The sequence below is a fragment of the Balaenoptera musculus genome, chromosome 8 (genome assembly GCF_009873245.2).
Source record: "Balaenoptera musculus isolate JJ_BM4_2016_0621 chromosome 8, mBalMus1.pri.v3, whole genome shotgun sequence".
In the NCBI taxonomy this organism is placed as follows: domain Eukaryota; kingdom Metazoa; phylum Chordata; class Mammalia; order Artiodactyla; family Balaenopteridae; genus Balaenoptera; species Balaenoptera musculus.
In genome coordinates, this window is record NC_045792.1 from 52667093 (window position 1) to 52694238 (window position 27146).

General features: G+C 40.0%; 1 protein-coding gene across 6 annotated transcripts in view; it reads left to right on the forward strand.

Annotated features, from left to right (window-relative positions):
- The first annotated feature begins 744 nt into the window (after nt 1–744).
- Nucleotides 745–27146, forward strand: part of NARS2 (asparaginyl-tRNA synthetase 2, mitochondrial) — a 144526-nt gene continuing 118124 nt past the window's right edge. For 3 of the 6 annotated variants that reach the window (XM_036859544.1, XM_036859543.1, XM_036859546.1), the window contains exons 1-5: nt 745–1220; nt 4187–4296; nt 4804–4924; nt 6904–7044; nt 13082–13162. In XM_036859544.1, the coding sequence (XP_036715439.1) occupies nt 1080–1220; nt 4187–4296; nt 4804–4924; nt 6904–7044; nt 13082–13162 (594 nt within the window). In that variant the 5' untranslated portion in view covers nt 745–1079. The remainder of the gene's footprint in view (nt 1221–4186; nt 4297–4803; nt 4925–6903; nt 7045–13081; nt 13163–27146) is intronic. The other 3 variants (XM_036859547.1, XM_036859548.1, XM_036859549.1) reach the window with 3 other exon arrangements.

A 27146-nucleotide genomic window follows, 5' to 3' on the forward strand; every position in this document is an offset into this window, starting at 1 on the left:
TCATGAGTATCAATGAGTTAGAGAATTTTTTGATACGTTTAAAAGGTGGTCTAATACATGAAGGGGTCATTGTTTCCAGGTCAAATAAACGCAGATAACTGCGTTGGAAAAGGAAAGAGAGAGGCTCAAAGATTCTGGCAGGCAATGCCCAGCAATTCCTCCACTCTCTCTCCAACAGCTTCACACTGTCATGCCTTCTCTGACTACCCCGTTCCAAGTCTTTTCACTTACTCTTACCTGTCAAAGGGTTACCTTCTGTAGCAAGCCATCTTTGGCATCCCACGCTTAGGCTGTGTCAGGGAACTGATCTCCCTTTTATTCAGTTGTCTGTTTAGATGTCTGATACCACCCAAACGTGACTTTAGCAGGGGCTCTGTTGTTTTTCTCTGTTCTCATAACTCCGAAAAGACTGATTCCCCTCACGCTAATCCTCTCAACAATCAAGAGTCTCCTTCTGGTCCGTTTTCCTTCTGCATCAGTCACCCCTTGCCCTTCACTTTGCGTTCCTCAGCATCACTCGGAAGCTTTAGAAATGAAGACTCTCATACCTCGCCCCAAGTGGGTTACCTAGTTCCTTCAGCGCTAACCTCTACAACCCTAGCGTCTTAACTCCGCCCCGTCTCAGCTCCTGACCCCGCCCGTTCCTCCGCTTCACCGCCTCTTTAAATGGAGTCACAAGTACGCATGCTCCCTCTGAACTTCCTCGTAGCGTGATGACGTTAGCGTTGGCGTGGTGACGTAGGGGCTGGTGCCGCGCGTGTTTCAGCTAGGGGTCCGGGAGTGAGTTTAGAAGCTGCGCGGGCTTGTGGGGTGTCCCGGGAGCTCAAGGCGCGCGCTTTCTCTTTGGCGTTCGTCGCTGAACAGCTTGTGTCCTTTCCGCCCTTTCGGGGAGAGGGAAAGCAGAGCTTCTTCACGAGCTGGGGCCCGTGAAGGAGAAGGGAGCCAGCGGGGGACTCTGGAGCGCCTGAGGGCAGGGCTGCGGCCCGGAAGAGGGGAGGAGAAGAGAGGGTTCCCGTAGGCAGGGTCCGCGCGCGCTGGGATCAGGGCTGGTCCCGAGAAGGGCCTGGGGCGGCCGCGCAATGTTCGGGGCCCGGTGCCTGCTCCGAGCCCTGCGCTCCTGTTCCTCGGCTCCCTGCCCAAGGCACAAACCTTCAGCCAAACTGAGCGTGCGGGACGCTCTCGGGGCCCAGAACGCAAGTGGGGAGCGCGTTAAGGTCCAGGTTAGTGTATCGGAAGGGGGTGGGTTTGTCCTTTTCGTTGACTGATGTGGCACGTCCACGTCTAGGCTTGCCTTGTGCTGTCGGGTCGGACAGAACGACCGGCAGCGGAAAGTTAGAAAATGTAGGCAGTCGTGTGCGTCCACGTTTTTCTCTTCTCATTGGTTACCGTTAGTTTTCCCTGAAAAGTGCTGGAACTTTGCTTTCATGATACAGATTATTACCCCTAAACTTGTTAATCATACAGCAAAATGAACGAGCCCCTTTTCTTTTGTCCCTCATAACGTGTGTCCACAGTTATATAGCTCCTTGAGTGCAGGAACTACGTCTTATCCGTCTTGATAGTCACACATAGCTGGCAGTAAATATTTGTTCAACTAAACCATACCTTTTATTCAATTTTTAACCACCTCAGTGCCTAAAATGGGGCTTTGCATATAACTTATGTTAATAAATTAGGAGAACGAGTGGAGTGTAGCAGTTTGAAAGAGCTCTGGAGTCAAGCTGCCTCGGTTTAAATCTCTGCCGCTTAGTAGCTTGTTAATTATGGGCATGTCACTTAACGTGTCTAAACCTCAGTTCCCTCTTATGAGAATGGAGATAATAGTCCCTATCTCACAGAGTCCTGAAGATTAGTTACAAAATACTTAGGACAGTGGCCCACCGTGAATAAATGTTAGTTGCTATCATTTATCTTGTTAATAATAGTATTTGCAGCGGCTCCACACAGAAGGTACCTCCTTAAAGGAGCAGACCAAGCAAGGAGGTTTGACTTACTAGGTTGCTGAAACACACTGATGCAGTTATTTTTGCTGTCCTCACATATCCTTGATTTTTAGCAGTATGACCAATTTCCCCCTCTTTGCATTTCTTTGGGTTTCATATTCTTTCTATTATCCAAATCAAAACTTTTTCTTGCATTAATCTATTAATTCGACATACATTAATACCTTTGTGTGCTAGTCTAGAGAGGATTCAAAGATGAACAGAACCTACTCGCTAGATTAGAGGCTTTCACTTTAGTGCTGTGCAGTCTAATTTAGAAGTATCTGAATTGAGTGGTACTGTAATTGTAAAATACACACTAATTTTGAAGAACAAAAGAATGCAAACTATCTCAGTATTTTTAATATTGATTACATGTTGATATATATTTTGGGTTCAATAAAATATACTATTAAAATTAACCCATTTCTTTTTTATGTAACCACTAAAAAAGTAAAATTACGTATGTGGCTCACATTATATTTTTGTCAGACAGCCCTGGTCTGATGGCTAAGACAAGAAATGACAACAGTGTGATAAGTATTAGTGGTATAAATAGAAAACTTTGAGAATACAGAGAGGGAAGTTCTTAACAGTGTGAGGAGGTCAAAGAAGACTTCTTGCGTGAGGTGACATTTCAGCTGAGTCCGGAAGGATGTGTTCCTCAGGCACAGGAACCAGGGATAGGGTGGAAATATCATTTCAGAAGAGTTTGTTGACAGAACATGAACTTTGAACCGAGATCTGTGTTTGAATTCCACCTGTACTACTTGGTAACCTTGAGTATTTAGCAAGGTTATCCTAACTTCTCTAAATATGTTTCATCTCTAAAGTGATAGTTCTTGTGAGGATTAAGTAGAAAAATATTTATAAAGAGCTTAGGACAGAAGCACATTAAACAGTGCTCCATAAATGTTAACTTTTACTAACAAGTAAAAAGCAAGGCATTGGTGCTTTGGATTGGGCATGCTCAAGTCATGAAGGACCTTGTACGTGAGACTGAGGCAATTTACGCTTTACTCAGTGTAGCTCTGGAGAAAGATAAGCACTTCCTAGTAGACTTGGGTTTAAATTCACGCTCTGCCGTTTACCAGCAGTGTGCCCTCAGGCAAGTTATTTAACCTCTCTGAGCCTCAATTCTTCACTTGTAAAATGGGAATAATGATAATCCACATTGCTGTTGTGAGGAGGAGGTGAAACAGTATATGAAGAAGGTAGTAAAATGTTTGTCACATAGTAGATGTTCAGTACATGATAGATATTCTTCCACTGGAAAATATTCATGGATTTTCTACTGTGTGCCTGACAATAGCCTTCAATGCAACTAAAAATGTGATTCCTAAACCCACAAAATATTATGGACATGCAAATAAGTAATAGAAGGGCTTTAATAACAGTGTCTGTTAGGGTGTGGTGGGGATACAAAGAAAGTCAGGATCAGTACAGTTTTCCTAAGTAGGATCATCTCACTTTTCCCAAGCACGTTTGATGGTTAACTGAACACCATCAACTGTTTCACAGTTGTTCAGAGGCTGCTAGAATATTCTCTCTCAACCTCTATGCTAGTTAAATTTAACTAGCATAGAGGTTGTCATCTGTGAGAGAGCTGTTTTTAGTGTTCTACTTGAAGACATCTCATTTGTACTCATGCATACCTGTCATTTAAATTCAGTGTCTTTGAAAGTTCATGTGCTGCTTAATATGATCATAATAAGTTTCTTGAGAACTCTTTTAGTATGATACTTTGTAAAAAAGAAAACCCCATAAAGATGTTTCTAGTCTATAACTACGTAATCTCTCTTCTGGGAATTTGATGTAAAAGGAGAAAGGAACCAAAGTATGTGCCCTGTTATATGTAATGGTGGGGGAGAGGGCAGGGGCAGGAAGAAAACCTGGAATATTAGGGGGATTGGTTATGTGAATTAGGCTCATCAGCTTAACGGGATTTGGGACGTCTTATTCAGAATGATGAGCTTTATTAACAAAACGACAACAACAAAAAAGGTGGAATGCCAAAGCTGTATTTCACTGTGATGAGGACCATATAAAATTATATATGCATATCGGTAAACTAAAAGCAATTGATTTGTTCAGGCAGGATTATGAAGACTTTTTTTTTTTTCATTTAGTCCTTTGTGTGTATGTGTAATGAAAATATACAATGTTTGTATTTTAAACTCACATTTAGAAATATTTCTCATTAGGGATGGATTCGTTCAGTCCGATCCCAGAAGGAAGTCTTGTTCCTGCATGTCAATGATGGGTCATCTTTGGAAAGCCTTCAGGTTGTAGCAGATTCAAGCTTTGACAGTAGGTGAGTTTTTTTTGTTTGTTTTTAAGAGTACTTTGATTTTTTTTCATCTCCTCTGTTCCCCATTTCCCTATTCCAAGTGTTCATATTGCCCCCTCAGTGATCTTTCTAAACAAATCTGCTTTTCATAGCTTTGAGGCTCAAGTCCAAATACTTGGAATCAAGATCCTTTTCTCCTCTCTCTAACATCTTCACATGACGATATCCCCCACCTATCCTTTGCTTCTCTCTCAACTATGTGCAGCTCTTAACCCAATTAAAGGTAAAATCTTCTATCATTAAATGGTTTAGGGACTTCCCTGGTGGTCCAGTGGTTAAGACTCCATGCTCCTAGTGCAGGGGGCCCAGATTCGATCCCTGGTCAGGGAATTAGATCCCGCATGCTGCAACTAAGACCCGGTGCAGCCAAATAAATAAATAAGTAATAGTTTAATGTTCTGAGAGCAAGGTTGGTATTAATATGAGGGCTACATGTACGATCTTGTTTATGCTATTGTTTTGTTATTATAGAGAACTGGCCTTTGGGAGTTCTGTGGAAGTTCAAGGGCAGCTGGTAAAAAGTTTGTCCAAAAGGCAAAATGTGGAACTGAAGGCAGAAAAAATTGAAGTTGTTGGAAATTGTGATGCCAAGGTATGTGTCGTGACACGATTATGGAGGCCGTTAAGGCTTAATTTAAAACATTAGCAATGTTTTAAGTGTGATTATTGGGAAGATGGCACTTGGAACATTTCGATTGTGACTTCCTAGATAATTGAAACAGGCTATAGACTGAGGAATGTAGAAAGAGTAGCAAAAAGTATTTATGTAGATGGCGGAGCCTTAGGAGTGAGAGCTAAGTGATAATACTCTGTGTATCTCTGTGGTGCCTGTCACTGTTGAGATTTGCCACTTTACAAGCATGCCTAGTCAGCTGCAGTGACAAAGACATACCAGGGCAAACCACATTCTTAGGAAAACTCTGCCTAGAAATTACTTTTGCATGATCTAGAACTGTACCATCTGGTGCAATAGCCACTAGCCACCCATGGCTATTTAATATTAAATCAATTAAAATTAAATTAAAAATTCAGTTCCTCAGTGACATTAGCCACATTGCAAGTGCTCAGTAGTCACATGCAGCTAGCAGCTACCGTACTGCATTGCACAGGTACAGATCATTTCCGTTTATCACAGAAAATTCTGTTGGATGGTGCTAGAGTGTGGGGATACTTAGGCTGAACGAAGATAAGAAATTCTACATTAAGACATATTTATTCCTGTTTTTGCAAGGCTCTTCTGTTAGTAGCTTTTTATGTATAGCCTGATAAAGAGGTTAGAGGGAATAAAACCATAGATTATTAATCCAGTTTCTATTTGGAGAAAATGAGACCCAACCAGGTAAAATAACTTGCATTAGGTCATATTGCTGATTAGTGGCACAGCTGAAGTTTATGTGCTAGCCATTTTAACCCCCTGTGGTTTAGCTATACTCATCTTCAAATATTTAATGAACAAAAAATGAGGAATATAGGGAAATAGCATCATTTTAATTCAAATTCATTTTTAGTTCTTTTGGATAACTGAAATGTTAACCATTTTTATTTTTGCTTTTTTAGAGGGATGTTTGATTATTAAAAATTTGCCATGTGTTTTACTCTTCTTAAATTGTTTTCCCTTGGTGGGTATTGATGCTTTCCACTACTGTTCCCCCTCATTTCAGTGTCATTTTTAAGTATTCAGCATTAGGGAATTCTGAACCTGCTGACAGTCCCCAGATTCCTATTAATGTGATCATATTGTCACTTTCATAGGTATGGGACCTATTTCTATATGACATAAATTAATGTGTGCACAAGGCCTAAAAGGAATAGACAGCTATGTTGGTAGCCTGTTTTAGAGTTCTTTTACTTAGCTTCTCTGTTATCTTTTTTATTGAAACTTTGGTTTTGGTCTGAAACTTTTATCCTATCTTCTCAATCTTGTAAAATGAGTGTGGGCAGGGAAATTTTTCTAGGTAGAGTCATAATTTCCTTTAAAATTTTTATCAATATACATTGCTCGTCCAGATGACAGAAAGCTGTTGACCCTCACTCATGTTCTGAAACAGCAGCACATGTTGATAAATGGCGATAAATAGTGCTAATTGATTATGGGCGCTTGTGGGCTTTCAAGACATTTGGGCAATTTTAAAATTCAATACCAGCTGTTTGTATACAGCTGTAGAAAACAATGTTTAATATCTACAATATTCTAAACTCATGTGTGCCAAACAGTGAAGTGTTTTGGGTAACTATATCCTAATCTCTCTATTTGTAAGTAGTGATTGATAGCTAACGGATAGAAATTTGATAAATAACAGATGAGCCTTGGTGATAATAAGTAACTTTGCCCAAGGTTCCAAAGCTAATAAGTAGTAGAGCTGAATTTAAACCCACATCTTTCTGATTTCACTCACTGTTCTACTAACTTGTTAGAATTAATGTGGACCATATTCAGTTATGTTAAGAAATAAGGAACGAAAGCATCTTAGTTTTATTCTAAAGCACTACTATTTAACAAATGCCCTGTAAACTGATTTTATAAAACTGTATTTCTTTTAGCTTCTAACTTGTTTTTCCTTTTATTGTCAGGCTTTCCCTTTTAAATATAAAGAGAGGCATCCTCTGGAGTATCTGAGACAATACCCTCACCTTAGGTGTAGGACTAATGTTCAGGGTTCTATACTGAGGGTTCGCAGTGAAGCCACAGCTGCTATCCATTCTTTCTTTAAGGTAAGGAGCTTTGCTTCTAGGTGTTCTTTCTTGTGAAGAAGTTGAATAATTGTAATACTGGAGTATTATCCTGAAAGTTCTTCAGGTTATTTATTCTAAGCACCCTTTATTGTGTGGTACTTTTTTCTTTGGCTGATTTTAAATTTTCTGTTTATCACTGGTTTTGAGTAATTTGATCAATGTGTGCCTTGGCACAGTTTTCTTTATGTTTCGTGTGTTTGGAGTTCATTGAATTTCTTGAATCTATGCATTTAAATTTTCACCAAGTTTTTCAGTCATTATTTCATCAAATATTTTTTATGTTACCTCTCTCCTTGGGAGACTTCAGTTAACCATATATTAGGCCACTTGATGATATCTCGACAGCTCTCAGATGTTCTTTTCTTTTTAAAAAATCTTTTTTTTTCCAGTATGTTTCTTTTGGATAGTTTGTATTACTATGTCTTCATGCTTACCGATCTTTTCTTCTGCAGTGCCTAATTTGTTATTCCTATCCAGTGCATTTTTCACCCCGTATCTAAGTGAAAGGCTTCATATCTAAGTGTTTGATTTGGGCCTTTTTTTTTTAGTGTCTTCCATGTCTCTACTTAACTTTTTTGAACATATACAATACAGTTTTAGTTAAAACTGTACAGTTTTCATAGCTGTTTAGTAACTTTTTACATCCTTCTAATGTGTCAGCTATAAGTCAGTTTTGATTGATTGATTAGTCTCTTCATTATGGATTATGTTTTCCTGCTTCTTCGTATATCTGCTAATCTTTGATTAGGTGCCAGACCTTGTGAATTTTACCTTGTTGGGTGCTGGATATTTATAAAGCTTCTTAAGCTTTGTTTTGGTATGTAGTTAAGTTACTGGAAGGGTCTTGCTTTTATGATTTGTTAAGTAAATCTGGAGCAGTGCTCAGTCTGGGTCTAATTATTCCCCACTACTGAGGCAAAGCCTACCTGAGTATTCTACCTAGTGCCTTGTGAATTACAAGATTTTCCAGCCTGGTTTGTGGGAGCAGGCATTGTTTCCAGCCACATATGAGCACCAGGCACTGTTTAATCGTTGTGGATGGTTCTTTCCCTGGCCTTGGATAGTTTCCTCACTTGCATGTGCTGATCATTCCTCCACCTAATACTCCAGGGTGACTCCCTGTACCTCTCTGGAGTTGTTGGACAGCTCTCTGCTCTCTGGTACTCTGTCCTGTCAGTTCTAGCCACTTTGGTCTCCTCAACTCAGGGAGTCTGCTGGGCTCCACTTTATTTCTCCCTTCTTCCTGCTGTGGCCTGGAAAATCTCAAGGTAGTAATCTGGGCTGCTGGTAGGGTTCACTGTGTTTGTTTCCTATCTCTCAGGGATCACTCTCCTTTGTTGTCTGATATCCAGTGTCTTGAAAACTATCATTTCATGTGGTTTGCTTGTGGATATTTTTGTTTTGTTTTTGGGTTTTTTTGTTGTTTCAAATGGGAGGGTAAATCTAGTTCCTATTTCTACATCTTGGTCACAGACATTTTATTTACAGTAAGCACTAATTTAAAAAAATTATTGGTGTTGATCAAGTAGATTGATCTAATGCCTAAAGACATTTTGTCTCATTTAGCTTTGCTTTTCAGCCATTTCCCCCAACCCGGGAAAGCCACAGTGGAATGTAGTTGGTAAGTTGATGAGGTGAAGGGACTCTCCTTCCATGTGTTGGATGGAAGGGCTCCAAAAGCAAGAGTGACCCAATGGATAAAGTTCAGTATTATTCCATGTAGTTTTGGAACTCTTCCTAATCCACTTCTCCAAATCCAGCTCACTTGCAAAGATTGTCTGACAGCATACCCTTCCCTTGGACAGCATCCAAATTCATGCAGGCCCAGCCCTGCCATAGCACACGAAGAAAGTTCTTGCTCTTTGAAAAGCTCCTTAAGAGGTAATTTTTGGTGTGACAGCTAAAGAACATCATGACTTTAAAGCATAAGAATAAACAAAGGAAAATAAATCACATTATACAGTGTCATCCCATTATAGTGTGAAAGGGTGTGTTTACATATGCTCTCATAAACTTTCTTATGCATCTTCCATATGGCTTTTCTCTTTTTTTTTTTTTTAATAAATTTATTTATTTTATTTATTTATTTTTGGCTGTGTTGGGTCTTCGTTGCTGCCCACGGGCTTTCTCTAGTTGTGGTGAGCAGGGGGCTACTCTTCATTGCGGTGTGCGGGCTTCTCATTGCAGTGACTTCTCCTGTTGCAGAGCACGGGCTCTAGGCACGTGGGCTTCTGTAGTTGTGGCTCGAGGGCTCTAGAGCGCAGGCTCAGTAGTTGTGGCGCATGGGCTTAGTTGCACCGCGGCACGTGGGATCTTCCTGGACTTGAACCTGTGTCCCCTGCATTGGCAGGTGAACTCTTTGCCACTGCGCCACCAGGGAAGTCCCATCCATATGGCTTTTCAATAGTGCTTGAACCATACAAACAGAAAATTTGTTCAGATGTAAAAATCTTTTTTCCCTATATGGCTTTAACAGCTGATAAAGTCAGTGGATCTGCTTTAATTCTGAAAGTTTTATGGATTTCTGGCCAGTAGGTGGTGGTATTGGCAATCCATTAACAAGTGGGCTTTACCTAATTTATACATTTCTTATTACTTGAAGTTTTCACAGGTATGTAAATAATTTTGAAATAATAATAAAAAAAACTAGAAAACTCTGAAATCAAAGAATAAGCAAAATAAAGTAAAATTTAAAAAACACTTTAGGTGGTTGAAAATAATGAATTTTAGCACTGTTGGTGATGGTTATAAAGGTAGGTACTTTTGAGTCTTATAAATTCACTTCTTAATTGTAAAGCTCTGGAAAATATAATCCTGATACCTCCTTCTAAGATGTTACCCACTTGTGTATGTGACAGGATTGAATTGTTTAAAGAAATCATGGGAGTACTATAGGACATATTAAATATTAGTTATATATTATCCTATATTTGGTACTGTTTCTATGTTTGTTACTTTAGGCTCCCTAAAAGATGTTAAGAACTAAAATGTAAAATTTTCAAAAATTTCAGACCTTGAAATATAGGGAAAAAGAAACTTGAGCACAAACCTTTTAGTTAGGATACTTTAAGGATCTAGAGTTTTTTTTGGTTTGAGTATCAAAAATGTGTAGTGTATAACTTGCTTTGCTTATAAAATTGACACATTTCTTGAGTACTAAAACATGGCTATCTAGAATCCTCAAAAAATGAGTTATTTAGGGCTTCCCTGGTGGTGCAGTGGTTGAGAATCTGCCTGCCAATGCAGGGGACACGGGTTCGAGCCCTGGTCTGGGAAGATCCCACATGCCGCGGAGCAACTAGGCCCGTGAGCCACAATTACTGAGCCTGCGTGTCTGGAGCCTGTGCTCCGCAAAAAGAGAGGCCGCGATGAGAGGCCCGCGCACCGCGATGAAGAGTGGCCCCCACTTGCCGCAACTAGAGAGAGCCCTCGCACAGAAATGAAGACCCAACACAGCCATAAATAAATAAATAAATAAATAAATAAACCCAAAGTTTAAAAAAAAAAATGAGTTATTTACAAGAGCTGAGTTTCTCAAATAATCGGATTATCTTTTAGGCACCATTTTTTTTCTAATTTCCAGTGGAAGTTATCCTAAAATGTATTACATACTTCCCTGGCTTCCTGAAGTGAGCCAACAGAAAAGAGTTTGCCCTTTCTTGGTGAGTTGAGGTTCTTCCTCTGAGTATCAGATTGTTCTCTGCTCAGTATGGCAGTGCCTTCAAAGCCTGTCACGGTGAGGGGTGTTCTTTGACCCTGCGTTGAATGACCCTAGACTGCTGTGCCTTTGAGTTCCTGTGACTGCTTTTTATGGGGTGTTTTTTTGGTTTTTGTTTTGTTTTTTCGGTCTCCTCTTGCTGTCACTTTTTGTCGCCAGTGGTGTGTCTGTGGCTAGCAATTGCTGTCAAGTTTCTTTTTTGTTGAGTCTGATTAAATAATATTTATTTTGTGTGTGTTAAAGAAAAATATAGTCCATGACTCTTTGAGTGATGTGTATGGGCCTTAGTACATGAATTTTGTAATTTTCAGATACTCATTCATTGCCTTATAAATATCTGGTTATAGCAATGTGTATCTATCAAAATAGTTAGATATTTAGAGGTGATGGGTGGGATCTCAATAATTGGGCCAAAATTTTTGACCCCTTCTCTGGCCTTCATCTCTCTCATTAGGAACGCCTTTGCTGTGGGATAGGATAAGTACCTGACACTGGAACCCCACTGGAGGCAGCCACTGAGAGTACTCCTGCTATTTAGTTTCCTCCTTCTCTATCCACTTTCTCTTTTGTGGACTTTGTTCTCGTCTTTGTTGTTCCTTTGTACCCTCTCCTGTATAACTTTTGGTGGTAATGATATAGACTTTGATATGATAAGCCTTGCTAGCACTGTTAAGGCTTAAAAAGCCGACGATGCCTTTTGAAAGGTTTAGCATTATTTGAGAATTGAGAATAATTCCCACTATTTGAGTGATTTAAAAAAAAAAAAATCCCATACAGTTATTTTCATAAGATTTACAGCATTGTTCCTTGTGGCAGTTGACCAGTTCTAACTTAAGCAATTATATTTAGCCGTTAAATTTTCTCCTCCCTCTCGCCACCCTTGTTTCCTTTGGATTTTTCACTTCCTTTCTTTGTTTACTGCACTCATGCTCATAGTTGCCTTATGTGGAATAAATGATTCATGTCCATAATTCTTGGCTTCTAGGAGATAAAAATTTTATGCAGTAATGTTATTGATTCTGTTTCATTTGTTCTCTATAATGTGCTCTGTGCAGCACCTCTCCACACGTTGTTCCCAGATTAAGTACATATTTTTGAACACTTCCTGAGACTCCTAATTTATAGCTTGAAAATTTAATCAGTCTACATCATAAGGCAGGTTGTTGGCTGGATACTTTGTATCATAGCCAGAATACTTGAATTCAACCTTTTTAGGAAGGAAGGGGCAAATTTGGGAGGCCCCTGGTAATGCACTGACATATTTTACATTCCACCAGTAGGTACTGGCAGAATTTAGCAGAGATTAGATGGACATATATGAACTTATTGTATTGATGTCAAGAACAAAATGTTTACATTGAACACATACTCTTCTGCCTTTGCAGCATAAATTCACTTTAGCTGCCTCCACCCCCACCCTGCAGCATTTATGCTGTCTGTAACCTTTCGCCTACATCCATAGTCAAAGTGAAAGAAGCATAACCTTGAAGTTGCTGGGTTATTTCAGTTTTACTAGCAACAGCTTTTGTGGTTCACTAATGGAAATAGTCTCAGACTTTAGAGCAGAAGAATTGCAGTTGGGTGCCTTAGTAATGGATGGATTTGCTGCTCACAATCTTCCTTGAGGCAAAGGAAGTGCACTGCCTGTGCCATGTGCGGTGCACTGTGCCGTCAATTTAATGACAGACTTCCTAAAAATCATTCCTGCCTTTTTGCTGTTTATTTCTTCGGTCCCCGATTGTCAACCTTAATTTGTCTCGTTTTTGGTGGTTTGTTACAATTGAGGGTCTCATTCCAAAATAACAACTTAATATTGATCACTTTTATTCCCTTAGCAATGTGGGCAACATCATTATGCATTAGCCCTGAGTGAGTGTGCGTGTGTGTGCGTGTGTGCGTGCGTGTGTGTGTGTGTGTTAAATCACTATCAGTATGTTGGAAAAGTGGGAAGAAGAAATGGCACCAGAGAGAGATCCTGAGCACCTAGGTTCCAGTCCCGGCTCTGACACTGACTAGTTGTATGACTTTGCCCTCTCATTAAATCTCTCTGGGCCTCAATTTCCTTGTCTTTCCAGTGAGGAGATTGGACTAGATATTGTCTAAGTCAGTTCTGATTTAAAATTCTTTGTGCCTAGTAAACTCTCCATTTGATATTTTAATAGTTTTATTTTGGGGATTAAGGAGGGATTTGATATGGCATTCTTTTAGTGCTATTTGAATCATATAATGAAGTGTATGTTCTTGGAAGTGTTTCACATACAAATATACTGAGAAAAGTGGTTTCTCTTTTTCTTCCAGGACAGTGGTTTTGTGCATATTCATACTCCAGTAATCACATCCAATGACTGTGAGGGGGCTGGAGAACTTTTTCAAGTTAAAGTAAGCTGTGCTTCCCATCTTGGGGGATATATTGCTCTCTGATATTTTTCATTTGAGGGTTTGCTTTAAATTTAATGAGAGTTATGTGGCTAGAACGTGAAATTTTGTTGATAATAATCCTTAAAATACGTGTGTAGAAAATTCACACTTCTCTAATTTTCTGTCCAACCAGCTGTATTACCTACGTTGTGACTGAAAGGAGTGGATTCTTAATTTAGTACTCTATTTGCCTTTTTTATAACTGTGAATTGGTGAACTAGAGAAATTTGAAGAAATTAATAAAAATTATAAGATACCTTTTCTGTAAATTCAACCCCCAAGTAATATCTTTGAGTGTAACTCTTATTTTAAGAGATGAACTAAAATAGAAAAGTATACATGTGAATATTTTCTTTTTCAGAGTCTTTAGAAAATATATTTTTGATAAGAAATTATTTAGTCTGTATACCTCATGAAGGCTTTTATCTTAATTCTTTGTTCAGCAATTATTTTTTGAGCTCCTACTATGTGCCACATATTGTCAGCCTGCTCTTGTTGCAGGAAATTTAAAAGTTACCAGTTTTTCTTATATGTAGGCAATTGAAAGCCTTTCATTTACCAATTAGACAGCCTGTTTAAAATCATTGGCCAGTAGCATAATAATGTACAAAGAGAAATGTATGTTGATGAGTGGTGCTTTTTGTATTTCTTTCATTTATTTACTGATTTCTATATCTCTGAGAAATCAAGATTCTTTATATACTTGGGTGATTCCATCAAATGACAAGACCTGTACAAAACTACTCTCTCTGGTTCAATATATTCTGACTCTTGGTAATGATGCTTTCTCTTCATATTATTGAACAGCATATTCACTGGGAGAAGTTATCCTGATGTGTCAACGTCATTATTCAAAATAATAATCAAATGCTGTCTTTCTTCATATGTGGTTTGAAGAAATCTAGATGATAGCCTTCTGCAAAAAGCAGAATAAAAATGCTTGGTTGAGCATTTAAAGTAGGAATGTAAGCATCTGTATATGAGTTCAAAGAAGGCAGCAGATGATAAAATAACAATATGTAAATTGTAGAAAACATTCTCTTCTAGCCATTTATGTTGTTAATTTTGTCTTTGCACCTTAATAGTCATCTGAGTATTGAAGTGAAGAGGAATTACCCACCTTAAATACATTTCATGATCCCTTAATCTAAACCACCAAATATTAAAAAGTAAATGGGGCTTCCCTGGTGGCACAGTGGTTGAGAGTCTGCCTGCCAATGCGGGGGACACGGGTTCGGGCCCTGGTCTGGGAAGATCCCACATGCTGTGGAGCAACTAGGCCTGTGAGCCACAACTACTGAGCCTGCGCGTCTGGAGCCTGTGCTCCGCAACAAGAGAGGCCGCGATAGTGAGAGGCCCACGCACTGCGATGAAGAGTGGCCCCCGCTCGCCGCAACTAGAGAAAGCTCTCACACAGAAATGAAGACCCAACACAGCCAAAATTAAATAAATAAATAAGTAAATTTAAAAATAAATGAATAAATAAATAAAATAAATGGCTGTTGTTTAAAAAAAAAAAGTAAATGATAGGGAAGGAAATGTATAATCTAAAGGAGTTTTTACAAATATGAAGGGAATTATTAAAGAGACCCAAGTTAAACAAGTAAAATAAATCTGTAACAAACTTACATAATTATAAATTTGGAGCTAACTGCTTTACCACCAGAGAAATCCCCTAAGCTAGTCTGAATGATTACAATATGTGCATTTTGGACTCTAAACAACACAAGGTAAATTACCAAATAAGAATAAATACACAGAAAGGAGGAAGATGTATTTCTTTTTTTTTAAATCGGGGCTTTTTAAATTTTATTTATTTATTTTTGGCTGCATTGGATCTAAGTTACTGCGCACAGGCTTTCTCTAGTTGCAGCGAGTGGGGGCTACTCATTGCAGTGGCTTCTCTTGCTGTGGAGCATGGGCTCTAGGCGCGCGGGCTTCAGTAGCTGTGGTACGTGGGCTGAGTAGTTGTGACTCGCAGGCTCTAGAGCACAGGCTCAGTAGTTATGGCACATGGGCTTAGCTGCTCCGTGGCATGTGGGATCTTCCTAGACCAGGGCTCAAACCTGTGTCCCCTGCATTGGTAGGCGGATTCTTAACCATTTTGCCATGAGGGAAGTCCGAAAATGTATTTCTGAAGCTAAACAAATGAGAAGTGTTCTATGTTCATAGTACTCCAGGGCCAGGTTGAGGAATTTTATGTAGTGGAATTAGGCTTTGTCTATTCAGAGTGTCAGAAAGGTGCTCTTGAATTCATTGATACTAGGCTCCTGCATTCAGGGTCTAGCACAGGTTTCAGCAGTCTGTGGCTTTTGTTTTATTAGCCTGCTGCCTTTGTTGCTTTCAGCAGTTCAGCTCCTAAGATTTGTCTTCTGTCTGCCAACATACTCTCCTTTGAAAGCAATGCTCCTTCTTATTCCCACCTCACACATCTCTACACTTCCAAGCTTCATTGTGTGGATTTCTTCCTGACTGCATGTAGAGGCATAGGGGTTTGAGTCTTGGCACCCCACTGTTAGGAGGAAGTGAAGTGTCACATCTAAATCCGTGCTTCTCTTAATAGTGCTCTTTTTTGCTCTGATAACAATGAAGTCCAGTAACTACTTAAAGATAAGGATGCCTGGTACATACTCAGGTTTGAGGACAGCAGTAAGATGCCACCTTGAAGTGCACAGTAAGAACATAATGCACTGTCGAGAAGTAAATGCATGTCCCATCATTTTAGTTTTCTTTTTCCTCATTCCCATTTCCTGCTTTTAAGATTTCAGATATTTGCTAAGGTTTGGGCACTCCTGAATACACATGTAGGGAGTTGCATTCAAAGCATTAATTTGTTATTCAGCAGACCTTTGGTACCATCTGTGTTCAAGATGCTGTGCTAACTGTTATGGGGATATAAAGATGTAGTCAGGGTTCTGGTTGGTGAAGCTGGTGAGTTGGCAGGGCATAAGAGAGGAAGGAGCATGCTTTTCATTCACTGTTGATGTTACTTATCCTACAATATTCTTTGGTTATACACCTTTTCCTTTTTGTCTTAGAGCCCTAGCTGAGTTCCCACAATTATGTTTGATCTTTACGATTCTGGAGTAACTAGTTTGTCTCTGAGAAGATAAAAGAGATTAAAGGCAAGAATTAGGGATTGTGGCAAAATCTAGACATTGATAGGAAATAAGGTGAAACTGCTTTATGTATATATCTGAGGTTACAGTGTTAAAAGTTATAAGTGGTATGAAATCTAGAGGGTAATTAGGTCCGTGAGGATTGACTTGGTCAGAAACATCTTCAAAATAAGTATGTGACTTAACTGTACCCTAGGGAGAGTACTTCAGGTAGGGGAAGAATGTGAGCAGAGTCAAGTAATTAAAATGAGTGTGGGGTTTTCACTGGATGCCGGATGGACAGATTAGAAGGTTTATGTTGGTGAATCATAAAAAGTAAAGTTGGGGTGTATAGGAATGAGAAAATGGAGCAGGTTTTTTAAAAACAACTTTTTTTTTTTTTAAATTCATTCATTTATTTTTGGGTGTGTTGGGTCTTCGTTTCTGCGCGAGGGCCCTCTCTAGTTGGGGCAAGCGGGGGCCACTCTTCACCGCGGTGCGCGGGCCTCTCACCATCGCGGCCCCTCCCGCTGCGGAGCACAGGCTCCAGACGCGCAGGCTCAGCAGCCTTGGCTCACGGGCCCAGGTGCTCCGCGGCATGTGGGATCTTCCCAGACCAGGGCCCGAACCCGCGTCCCCTGCATTACCAGGCAGACTCCCAACCACTGCGCCACCAGGGAAGCCCCCAAAACAACTTTATTGAGATACATTTTACATACCATAAAAATCAGTCACTTAAAGTATACTGTTCCATGGTTTTTAGTATATTCACAGAGTTGTGCAAGCATCACCACAATCTGAGAGCATTATATCACCCCAAAGTGAAACCCAGTACCCATTACCAATCCCTTCCTGTTTCCACCCCGAGTTCTAGGTAACCACTAAATTGCTCTCTATAGATTTGCCTCTTCTGGAATATTTCACATAAATGCAGTCATACAACATATGGCCTTTTGTGTCAGGCTTCTTTCATTTAGCACAACGTTTTTGAGGTTCATACATGTTGTACCATGTATCAGTACTTCATTCCTTTTATATCCAACTAGTATTCTATTGTATAGATATCCAACGTTTTATTTATCCATTTAGCAGTTGATGGATGTTTGGATTATTTCTACCTTTTGGCTATTATGATTAATGCTACTATCAACATTTATGAAATCATTTGGATGAGTATATGATATCATTTCTCTTGAGTGGAATTGCTGTGTCACATGGTAGCTTTATGTTTAGTATTTTGAGAAACCACCAAACCATTTTCCAAAGTGACTGCATCACTTTACATTCCCAACAGCAGTGTATGAAGGTTCCAATTTCTCCCCATTATTGCCAACATTTATTGTTGCTCTTCATTTTTTTTTTAACATCTTTATTGGAGTATAGTTGCTTTCCAATGGTGTATTAGTTTCTGCTTTATAACAAAGTGAATGAGCCATACATATACATATATCGCCATGTCTCCTCCCTCTTGTGTCTCCCTCCCACCCTCCCTATCCCACCCCTCTAGGTGGTCACAAAGCACTGAGCTGATCTCCCTGTGCTATGTGGCTGCTTCCCCAAGCTATCTTTGTCCCAGCTTACCCTTCCCCCTCCCCGTGTCCTCAAGTCCGTTTTCTGCCTCTGCATCTTTATTCCTGTCCTGCCCCTAGGTTCTTCAGAACCCCCCCTTTTTTTTTTTTTTTTAGATTCCATATATATGTGTTAGCGTACGGTATTTGTTTTTCTCTTTCTGACTTAACTTCACTCTGTGTGACATTCTCTAGGTCCATCCACCTCACTACAAATAACTCAATTTCGTTTCTTTTTATGGCTGAGTAATATTCCATTTGTATATATGTGCCACATCTTCTTTATCCATTCATCTGTTGATGGACACTTAGGTTGCTTCCATGTTCTGGCTATTGTAAATAGAGTTACAGTGAACATTGTGGTACATGACTCTTTTTGAATTATGGTTTTCTCAGGGTATATGCCCAGTAGTGAGATTGCTGAGTTGTATGGTAGTTCTATTTTTAGTTTTTTAAGGAACCGCCATACTGTTCTCCATAGTGGCTGTATCAATTTACATTCCCACCAACAGTACAGGAGGGTTCCCTTTTCTCCACACCCTCTCCAGCATTTATTGTTTGTAGATTTTTTGATGATGGCCATTCTGACCAGTGTGAGGTAATACCTCATTGTAGTTTTGATTTGCATTTCTCTACTGATTAGTGATGTTGAGCATTCTTTCATGTGTTTGTTGGCAATCTGTATATCTTCTTTGGAGAAATGTCTGTTTAGGTCTTCTGCCCATTTTTGGATTGGGTTGTTTGTTTTTTTGATATTGAGATGCATGAGCTGCTTGTAAATTTTGGAGATTAATCTTTTGTCAGTTGCTTCATCTGCAAATAATTTCTCCCATTCTGAGGGTTGTCTTTTCGTCTTGTTTATGGTTTCCTTTGCTGTGCAAAAGCTTTTAACTTTCATTAGGTCCCATTTGTTTATTTTTGTTTTTATTTCCATTTCTCTAGGAGGTGGGTCAAAAAGGATCTTGCTGTGATTTATGTCATAGAGTGTTCTGCCTATGTTTTCCTCTAAGAGTTTGATAGTGTCTGGCCTTACATTTAGGTCTTTAATCCATTTTGAGTTTATTTTTGTGTATGGTGTCAGGGAGTGTTCTAATTTCATTCTTTTACATGTAGCTGTCCAGTTTTCCCAGCATCACTTATTGAAGAGGCTGTCTTTTCTCCATTGTATATTCTTGCCTCCTTTATCAAAAATAAGGTGACCATATGTGCGTGGGTTTATCTCTGGGCTTTCTATCCTGTTCCATTGGTCTGTATTTCTGTTTTTGTGCCAGTACCATATTGTCTTGATTACTGTAGCTTCGTAGTGTAGTCTGAAGTCCGGTGGCCTGTTTCCTCCAGCTCCATTTTTCTTTCTCAAGATTGCTTTGGCTATTCGGGGTCTTTTCTGTTTCCATACAAATTGTGAAATTTTTTATTCTAGTTCTGTGAAAAATGCCATTGGTAGTTTGATAGGGATTGCATTGAATCTGTAGATTGCTTTGGGTATTATACTCATTTTCACAATGTTGATTCTTCCAATCCAAGAACATGGTATATCTTTCCATCTGTTTGTATCATCTTTAATTTCTTTCATCAGTGTCTTATAGTTCTCTGCATACAGGTCTTTTGTCTCCCTAGGTAGGTTTATTCCTAGGGATTTTATTCTTTTTGTTGCAGTGGTAAATGGGAGTGTTTCCTTAATTTCTCTTTCAGATTTTTCATCATTAGTGTATAGGAATGCAAGAGATTTCTGTGCATTAATTTTGTATCCTGCTACTTTACCAAATTCATTGATTAGCTCTAGTAGTTTTCTGGTAGAGTCTTTAGGACTCTCTATGTATAGTATCATGTCATCTGCAAACAGTGACAGCTTTACTTCTTCTTTTCCGATTTGGATTCCTTTTATTTCTTTTTCTTCTCTGATTGCTGTGGCTAAAACTTCCAAAACTATGTTGAATAATAGTGGTGAGAGTGGGCAACCTTGTCTTGTTCCTGATCTTAGTGGAAATGGTTTCAGTTTTTCACCACTGAGAACGTTGTTGGCTGTGGGTTTGTCATATATGGCCTTTATTATGTTGAAGCAGGTTCCCTCTATGCCCACTTTTGGAGGGTATTTATGAAAAATGGGTGTTGAATTTTGTTGAAAGCTTTTTCTGCATCTATTGAGATGATCATATGGTTTTTATCCTTCAGTTTGTTAATATGGTGTATCACATGGATTGATTTGCGTATATTGAAGAATCCTTGCATCCCTGGGATAAATCCCACTTGATCATGGTGTATGATCCTTTTAATGTGCTGTTGGATTCTGTTTCCTAGTATTTTGTTGAGGATTTTTGTATGTATGATATTGGCCTGTAGTTTTCTTTCTTTGTGACATCTTTGTCTGGTTTTAGTATCAGGGTGATGGTGGTCTCGTAGAATGAGTTTGGGTGTGTTCCTCCCTCTGCTATATTTTGGAAGAGTTTGAGAAGGATAGGTGTTAGCTCTTCTCTAAATGTTTGATAGAATTTGCCTGTGAAGCCATCTGGTCCTGGGTTTCTGTTTGTTGGAAGATTTTTTATCACAGTCTCAATTTCAGTGCTTGTGATTGGTCTGTTTATATTTTCTATTTCTTCCTGGTTCAGTCTTGGAGGGTTGTGCTTTTCTAAGAATTTGTCCATTTCTTCCAGGTTGCCCATTTTATTGGCATATAGTTGCCTGTAGTAATCTCTCATGATCCTTTGTATTTCTGCAGTGTCAGTTGTTACTTCTCCTTTTTCATTTCTAATTCTATTGATTTGAGTCTTCTCCCTTTTTTTCTTGATGAGTCTGGCTAATGGTTTATCAATTTTGTTTATCTTCTCAAAGAACCAGCATTTAGTTTCATTGATTTTTGCTACTGTTTCCTTCATTTCTTTTTCATTTATTTCTGGTCTGATCTTTATGATTTCTTTCTTTCTTCTATGGCATTTTTTTGTTCTTCTTTCTCTAATTGCTTTAGGTGTAAGGTTAGGTTGTTTATTTGAGATGTTTTTTGTTTCTTGAGGTAGGATTGTATTGCTGTAAACTCTCTTAGAACTTCTTTTGCTGCATCCCATATGTTTTGGGTCGTCGTGCTTTCATTGTCATTTGTTTCTAGGTATTTTTTGATTTCCTCTTTGATTTCTTCAGTGATCTCTTGGTTATTAAGTAGTGTATTGTTTAGCCTCCATGTGTTTGTATTTTTTACAGATTTTTTTCCTGTAATTAATATCTAGTCTCATAGCGTTGTGGTCGGAAAAGATACTTGATATGATTTCAATTTTCTTAAATTTACCAAGGCTTGATTTGTGACCCAAGATATGATCTATCCTGGGGAATGTTCCATGAGCATTTGAGAAGAAAGCGTATTCTGTTCTTTTTGGATGGAATGTCCTATAAATATCAATTAAGTCCATCTTGTTTAATGTATCATTTAAAGCTTGTGTTTTCTTATTTATTTTCATTTTGGATGACCTGTCCGTTGGTGAAAGTGGGGTGTTGAAGTCCTCTACTATGATTGTGTTACTGTCGATTTCCTCTTTTATGGCTGTTAGCATTTGCCTTATGTATTGAGGTGCTCCTAAGTTGGGTGCATAAATATTTACAACTGTTATATCTTCTTCTTGGATTGATCCCTTGATCATTATGTAGTGTCCTTCTTTGTCTCTTGTAATAGTCTTTATTTTAAAGTCCATTTTGTGTGATATGAGTATTGCTACTCCAGCTTTCTTTTGATTTCCATTTGCATGGAATATCTTTTTCCATCCCCTCGCTTTCAGTCTGTATGTGTCCCTAGGTCTGAAGTGGGTCTCTTGTTGACAGCATATATATGGGTCTTGTTTTTGTATCCCTTCAGCCAGTCTGTGTGTTTTGGTTGGAGCATTTAATCCATTTACATTTAAGGTAATTATCAATATGTATGTTCCTATTACCATTTTCTTAATTCTTTTGGGTTTGTTATTGTAGGTCTTTTCCTTCTCTTGTGTTTACTGCCTAGAGAAGTTCCTTTAGCATTTGTTGTAAAGCTGATTTGGTGGTGCTGAATTCTCCTAGCTTTTGGTTGTCTGTAAAGGTTTTAATTTCTCCATCAAATCTGAATGAGATCCTTGCTGGGTAGAGTAATCTTGGTTGTAGGTTTTTCCCTTTCATCACTTTCAGTATGTCCTGCCACTCCCTTTTGGCTTGCAGAGTTTCTGCTGAAAGATCAGCTGTTAACCTTCTGGGGATTCCCTTGTATATTATTTGTTGTTTTTCCCTTGCTGCTCTTAATATTTTTTCTTTGTATTTAATTTTTGATAGTTTGATTAATATGTGTCTTGGCGTGTTTCTCCTTGGATTTATCCTGTATGGGACTCTCTGTGCTTCCAGGACTTGATTAACTATTTCCTTTCCCATATTAGGGAAGTTTTCAACTATAATCTCTTCAAATATTTTCTCAGTCCCTTTCTTTTTCTCTTCTTCTTCTGGGACCCCTGTAATTCGAATGTTGGTGTGTTTAATGTTGTCCCAGAGGCTTCTGAGACTGCCCTCAATTCTTTTCATTCTTTTTTCTTTATTCTGCTCTGCAGTAGTTATTTCCACTATTTTATCTTCCAGGTCATTTATCCGTTCTTCTGCCTCAGTTATTCTGCTATTAATTCCTTCTGGAGACTTTTTAATTTCATTTATTGTGTTGTTCATCATTGTTTGTTTGCTCTTTAGTTCTTCTAGGTCCTTGTTAAACATTTCTTGTATTTTCTCCATTCTATTTCCAAGATTTTGGACCGTCTTTACTATCATTACTCTGAATTCTTTTTCAGGTAGACTGCCTGTTTCCTCTTCATTTGTTTGGTCTGGTGTGTTTTTACCTTGCTCCTTCATCTGCTGTGTGTTTCTCTGTCTTCTCATTCTGCTTAACTTACTGTGTTTGGGGTCTCCTTTTCGCAGGCTGCAGGTTCGTAGTTCCTGTTGTTTTTGGTGTCTGCCCCCAGTGGCTAAGGTTGATTCAGTGGGTTGTGTAGGTGTCCTGGTGGAGGGGACCAGTGCCTGTGTTCTGGTGGATAAGGCTGGATCTTGTCTTTCTGGTGGGCAGGACTGCGTCCGGTGGTGTGTTTTGGGGGGTCTGTGACCTTATTATGATTTTACGTAGCCTCTCTGCTAATGGGTGGGGTTTGTTCCTGTCTTGCTAGTTGTTTGGCATAGGGTGTCCAGCACTGTAGCTTGCTGGTCGTTGAGTGGAGCTGGGTCTTAGTGTTGAGATGGAAATCTCTGGGAGAGCTTTCGCCATTGGATATTATGTAGAGCCGGGAGGTTTCTGGTGGACCAGTGTTCTGAACTCGGCTCTCCCACCTCAGAGGCACAGGCCTGACACCGGGTTGGAGCACCAAGACCGTGTCAGCCACACGGCTTAGAAGAAAGGGAGAAAAAAAGAAAGAAAGAAAGAAAAAGATAAAATAAAGTTGTTAAAATAAAAAATAATTGTTAAAAATTTAAAAAATTTTAAAAGTAATAAAAAAAAGAGAAAGAAAGAAGAGAGCAACAAAACCAAAGAACAAATCCACCAATGATGACAAGTGCTAAAAACTATACTAAAAAGAAAAACGGACAGACAGAATCCTAGGACAAATGGTGAAAGCGAAGCTATACAGACAAAATCACACAAAGAAGCGTACATTACACACTCACAAAAAGAGAAAAAAATATATATATCGTTGCTCCCAAGTCCACTGCCTCAATTTGGGATGATTCGTTGTCTATTCAGGTATTCCACAGGTGCAGGGTACATCAAGTTGATTGTGGAGATTTAATCTGCTGCTCCTGAGGCTGCTGGGAGAGATTTCCCTTTCTCTTCTTTGTCCGCACAGCTCCTGGGGTTCAGCTTTGGATTTGGACCCGCCTCTGCGTGTAGGTCACCTGAGGGTGTCTGTTCTTCGCTCAGACAGAACGGGGTTAAAGGAGCAGCTGATTCGGGGGCTCTGGCTCACTCAGGCCGGGGGGAGGGAGGGGTACGGAATGTGGGGCGAGCCTGCGGCGGCAGAGGCCTGCATGACGTTGCAGCAGCCTGAGGCGCACCGTGCGTTCTCCCGAGGAAGTTGTCCCTGGATCTCGGGACCCTGGCAGTGGCGGGCTGCACAGGCTCCCGGGAGGGGAGGTGTGGAGCGTGACCTGTGCTCGCACACAGGCTGCTTGGTGGCTCCAGCAGCAGCAGCCTTAGCGTCTCATGCCCGTCTCTTCGGTCCACACTGACAGCCGCGGCTCGCACCCGTCTCTGGAGCTCGTTTAGGCGGTGCTCTGAATCCCCTCTCCTCGCACACCCTGAAACAATGGTCTCTTGCCTCTTAGGCAGTTCCAGACTTTTTCCGGACTCCCTCCCGGCTAGCTGTGGTGCACTAGCCCCCTTCAGGCTGTGTTCACACAGCCAACCCCAGTCCTCTTCCTGGGATCTGACCTCCGAATCCCGGCCTCATCTCCCAGCCCCTGCCCGCCCTGGCAGGTGAGCAGACAAGCCTCTCGGGCTGGTGAGTGCTGGTCGGCACCGGTTCTCTGTGCGGGAATCTCTCTGCTTTGCCCTCCACACCCCTGTGCTGCGCTCTCCTCCTTGGCTCCGAAGTGTCCCTCCCCGCCACCCCGTCTCTGCCAGTGAAGGGGCTTCCTAGTGTGTGGAAACCTTTCCTCCTTCACAGCTCCCTTCCAGAGGTGCAGGTCCCGTCCCTATTCTTTTGTCTCTGTTTTTTCTTTTTCCTTTTGCCCTACCCAGGTACGTGGGGAGTTTCTTGCCTTTGGGGAGGTCTGAGGTCTTCTGCCAGCATTCAGTAGGCGTTCTGTAGGAGTTGTTCCACATGGAGGTGTATTTCTGATGTATTTGTGGGGAGGAAGGTGATCTCCGCATCTTACTCCTTCGCCATCTTGAAGGTCTTCCCCTGCTCTTCTTTTTTTAGTTATAGCAATACCAGAGAGTGTGAAGTGGTATTTCATTGTCGATTTTCTCTTTGCCTTTTGCTGCTTTTGATAGTTTAAAATTTATATGTAAATATGTAATTCATATTTAAGCTTTTAATTACAATTCTGTGCCAAAATGTGGTAGATAAATGATCGCATATCGTGAAATGAAATTAGGCTGAGAAAATCTTGGAGTAATACTTCATATAACAAGAACAGTATTCAGGTCTAGAGTTTATACATTTAAATACTTCTTAAAGTGAAGAATGAACTGAAAGCCTATTAAATGGAACCCGTGAAGACGTGTAATTTTATATCCGAATCTTATACTGTGGGCATTCTCATACTGGATCTCATACTGTGTACTGAAGTTTGGCATTAGATGGGTTTACTTTTTTTATTATTGTGGATATTTATATAATATAAAATGTATCAGTGTAACCATTTTTAATGAACTATTCAGTACCATTATAGTCACAGTGTTGTACAACCATCACTACTATATTTATTTCCAGAATTTTTCAGCACCCTAACAGAAGCTCAATAGCAAAAACTCCTCATTCCCTTTACCTCCAGCTCCTAGTAATCTCTCATCTACTTTTTGTCTTTGTGGATTTCTGGCTATTTCATATAAATGGAATCATACAGTGTGTAGCCTTTTGTGTCTGACTTCTGTTAACATGTATGAGAATTTCATGTCTTTTTATTACTGAATAATGTTCCATTGTATGGATATACCACATTTTGTTTAGCCGTTCATTCATTGATGGACATTGCGTTGTTTCCACCTTTGGCTTTTGTGAATAATAATACTATGGACATTCGTGTACAAGTTTTTGTTTGAACACCTGTTTTCAGTTGTTTTGAGTATATATTTAGGAGTAGGACTGCTGGGTCACATGTTTATGTTCTAATTTAACTTACTGAGGAACTGCCAAAATTATTTTCCACAGTGGCTGTACCATATTATATTCGCACCAGTGGTATGAGGGTTCCACTTTTACCACATTCTCACCAGTGCTTGTTATTTTCAGTTTCTTTGATTATAGGCATCCTGATGAACGTTAAGCAGTATCTTGTGGTTTTGATTTGCCATTCCCTAATGTCTAAGGGTGTTGAATATCTTTTTTGTGTGCCCGTTGACCATTTGTATATCTTCTTTGGAGAAATGTCTGTTTCAGTCCTTTGCTCATTTTTTAATTGGCTTATTTGTCTTTTTGTTGTTGAGTTATAGGAATTCCTTATTCTAGATACAGATGTCTTTTTCCCTCTCCACCAGCAGTGTGAAGCCTTTGATGTTGCCCCTCAGGGGATACAGCCTTGGGTGTGCCCACTATCACCCAGAGATGGCATTGATTCTGGCAGGGCTTTTTTGGCTATTTCTTTCCCAGACCATACCCAGCTCTTAAACTCCACTAATTGCAGCTGCTTGCTCTGTTGTTTTCAACAGTGTTTGGGGGCATAAATTGCTTCACAGACTAATCCAGTCAAATTCAGGCTTCTTTAAAGATGTACTTCCCAAGGTCAGTGTTTAAAATTTATTCTGAACACAAAAGATCTCTTCTGTCTCTTTCCACTTCTTTCCAGCAAACTAGCAGATCTTTAGTTTAGCCTTTATCTCCGAAGAATGTCAGTCTCTTCCCAGTGGTCTTTCACTACAACCACTGTTTTTAAGAGCACCCTGAGGTTTGAACTTACCCACAAGTGAAGTCACTTCCTTTGGGAAGAGTTTGGAAGTCTGGTTTATGGCTGCTTCTAGCCCCAGTGAACATCTCTGAACCAAGGCTGTGGTGCTGGGGGCAGGAGCAGTGGACGCTTCTCTTTAAGTGACATTTCAGTTTAGGAGCCGGGTGTTCAGTTGAGTGGGTGGCTGTAGCCCCAGGTCTGCTTGGCTTGCCGCTCCCAGCATGGAAGCCTCACCCCGTGAGCTGGGGCAAGATAATCTAGGTCTAGTATTCTTAGCAGGGCCTCACCCAGGGTAGAGCCTCTGTCCCAGGAGCAGGGGCTGGGGAGAAGGGAGCCCCCACCTCTCAACCACACTCACCCACAGCTTAGCTTCAGCAACAGATAGCTGTGGGCAAGATGAGAAATGCTGGCGTGCTGTGCTGCTCATCACGTCAGGATAGTCCTCTGACTGGGAGCTGGGCTTCAGCAGAGCCCTGTGTCCTCGGCTCTGTCAGTCTGGAGTGGAGATTCTGTCGTGCTAGGCTGTGATGGGGAAGGGTGGGAGCAAGATTGTCATTCAGACACCACAAAAGTTCTTTGTTCTTACCAAGTTTTAGTAGATTTTCTTGAATAGGTGTTTCTTCATTTTCTTTATGACCTTAGGACCATTTTCAGAGGTGGCTGGGGTGGGGGAAGGGTTTGTTTTTTTTGTTT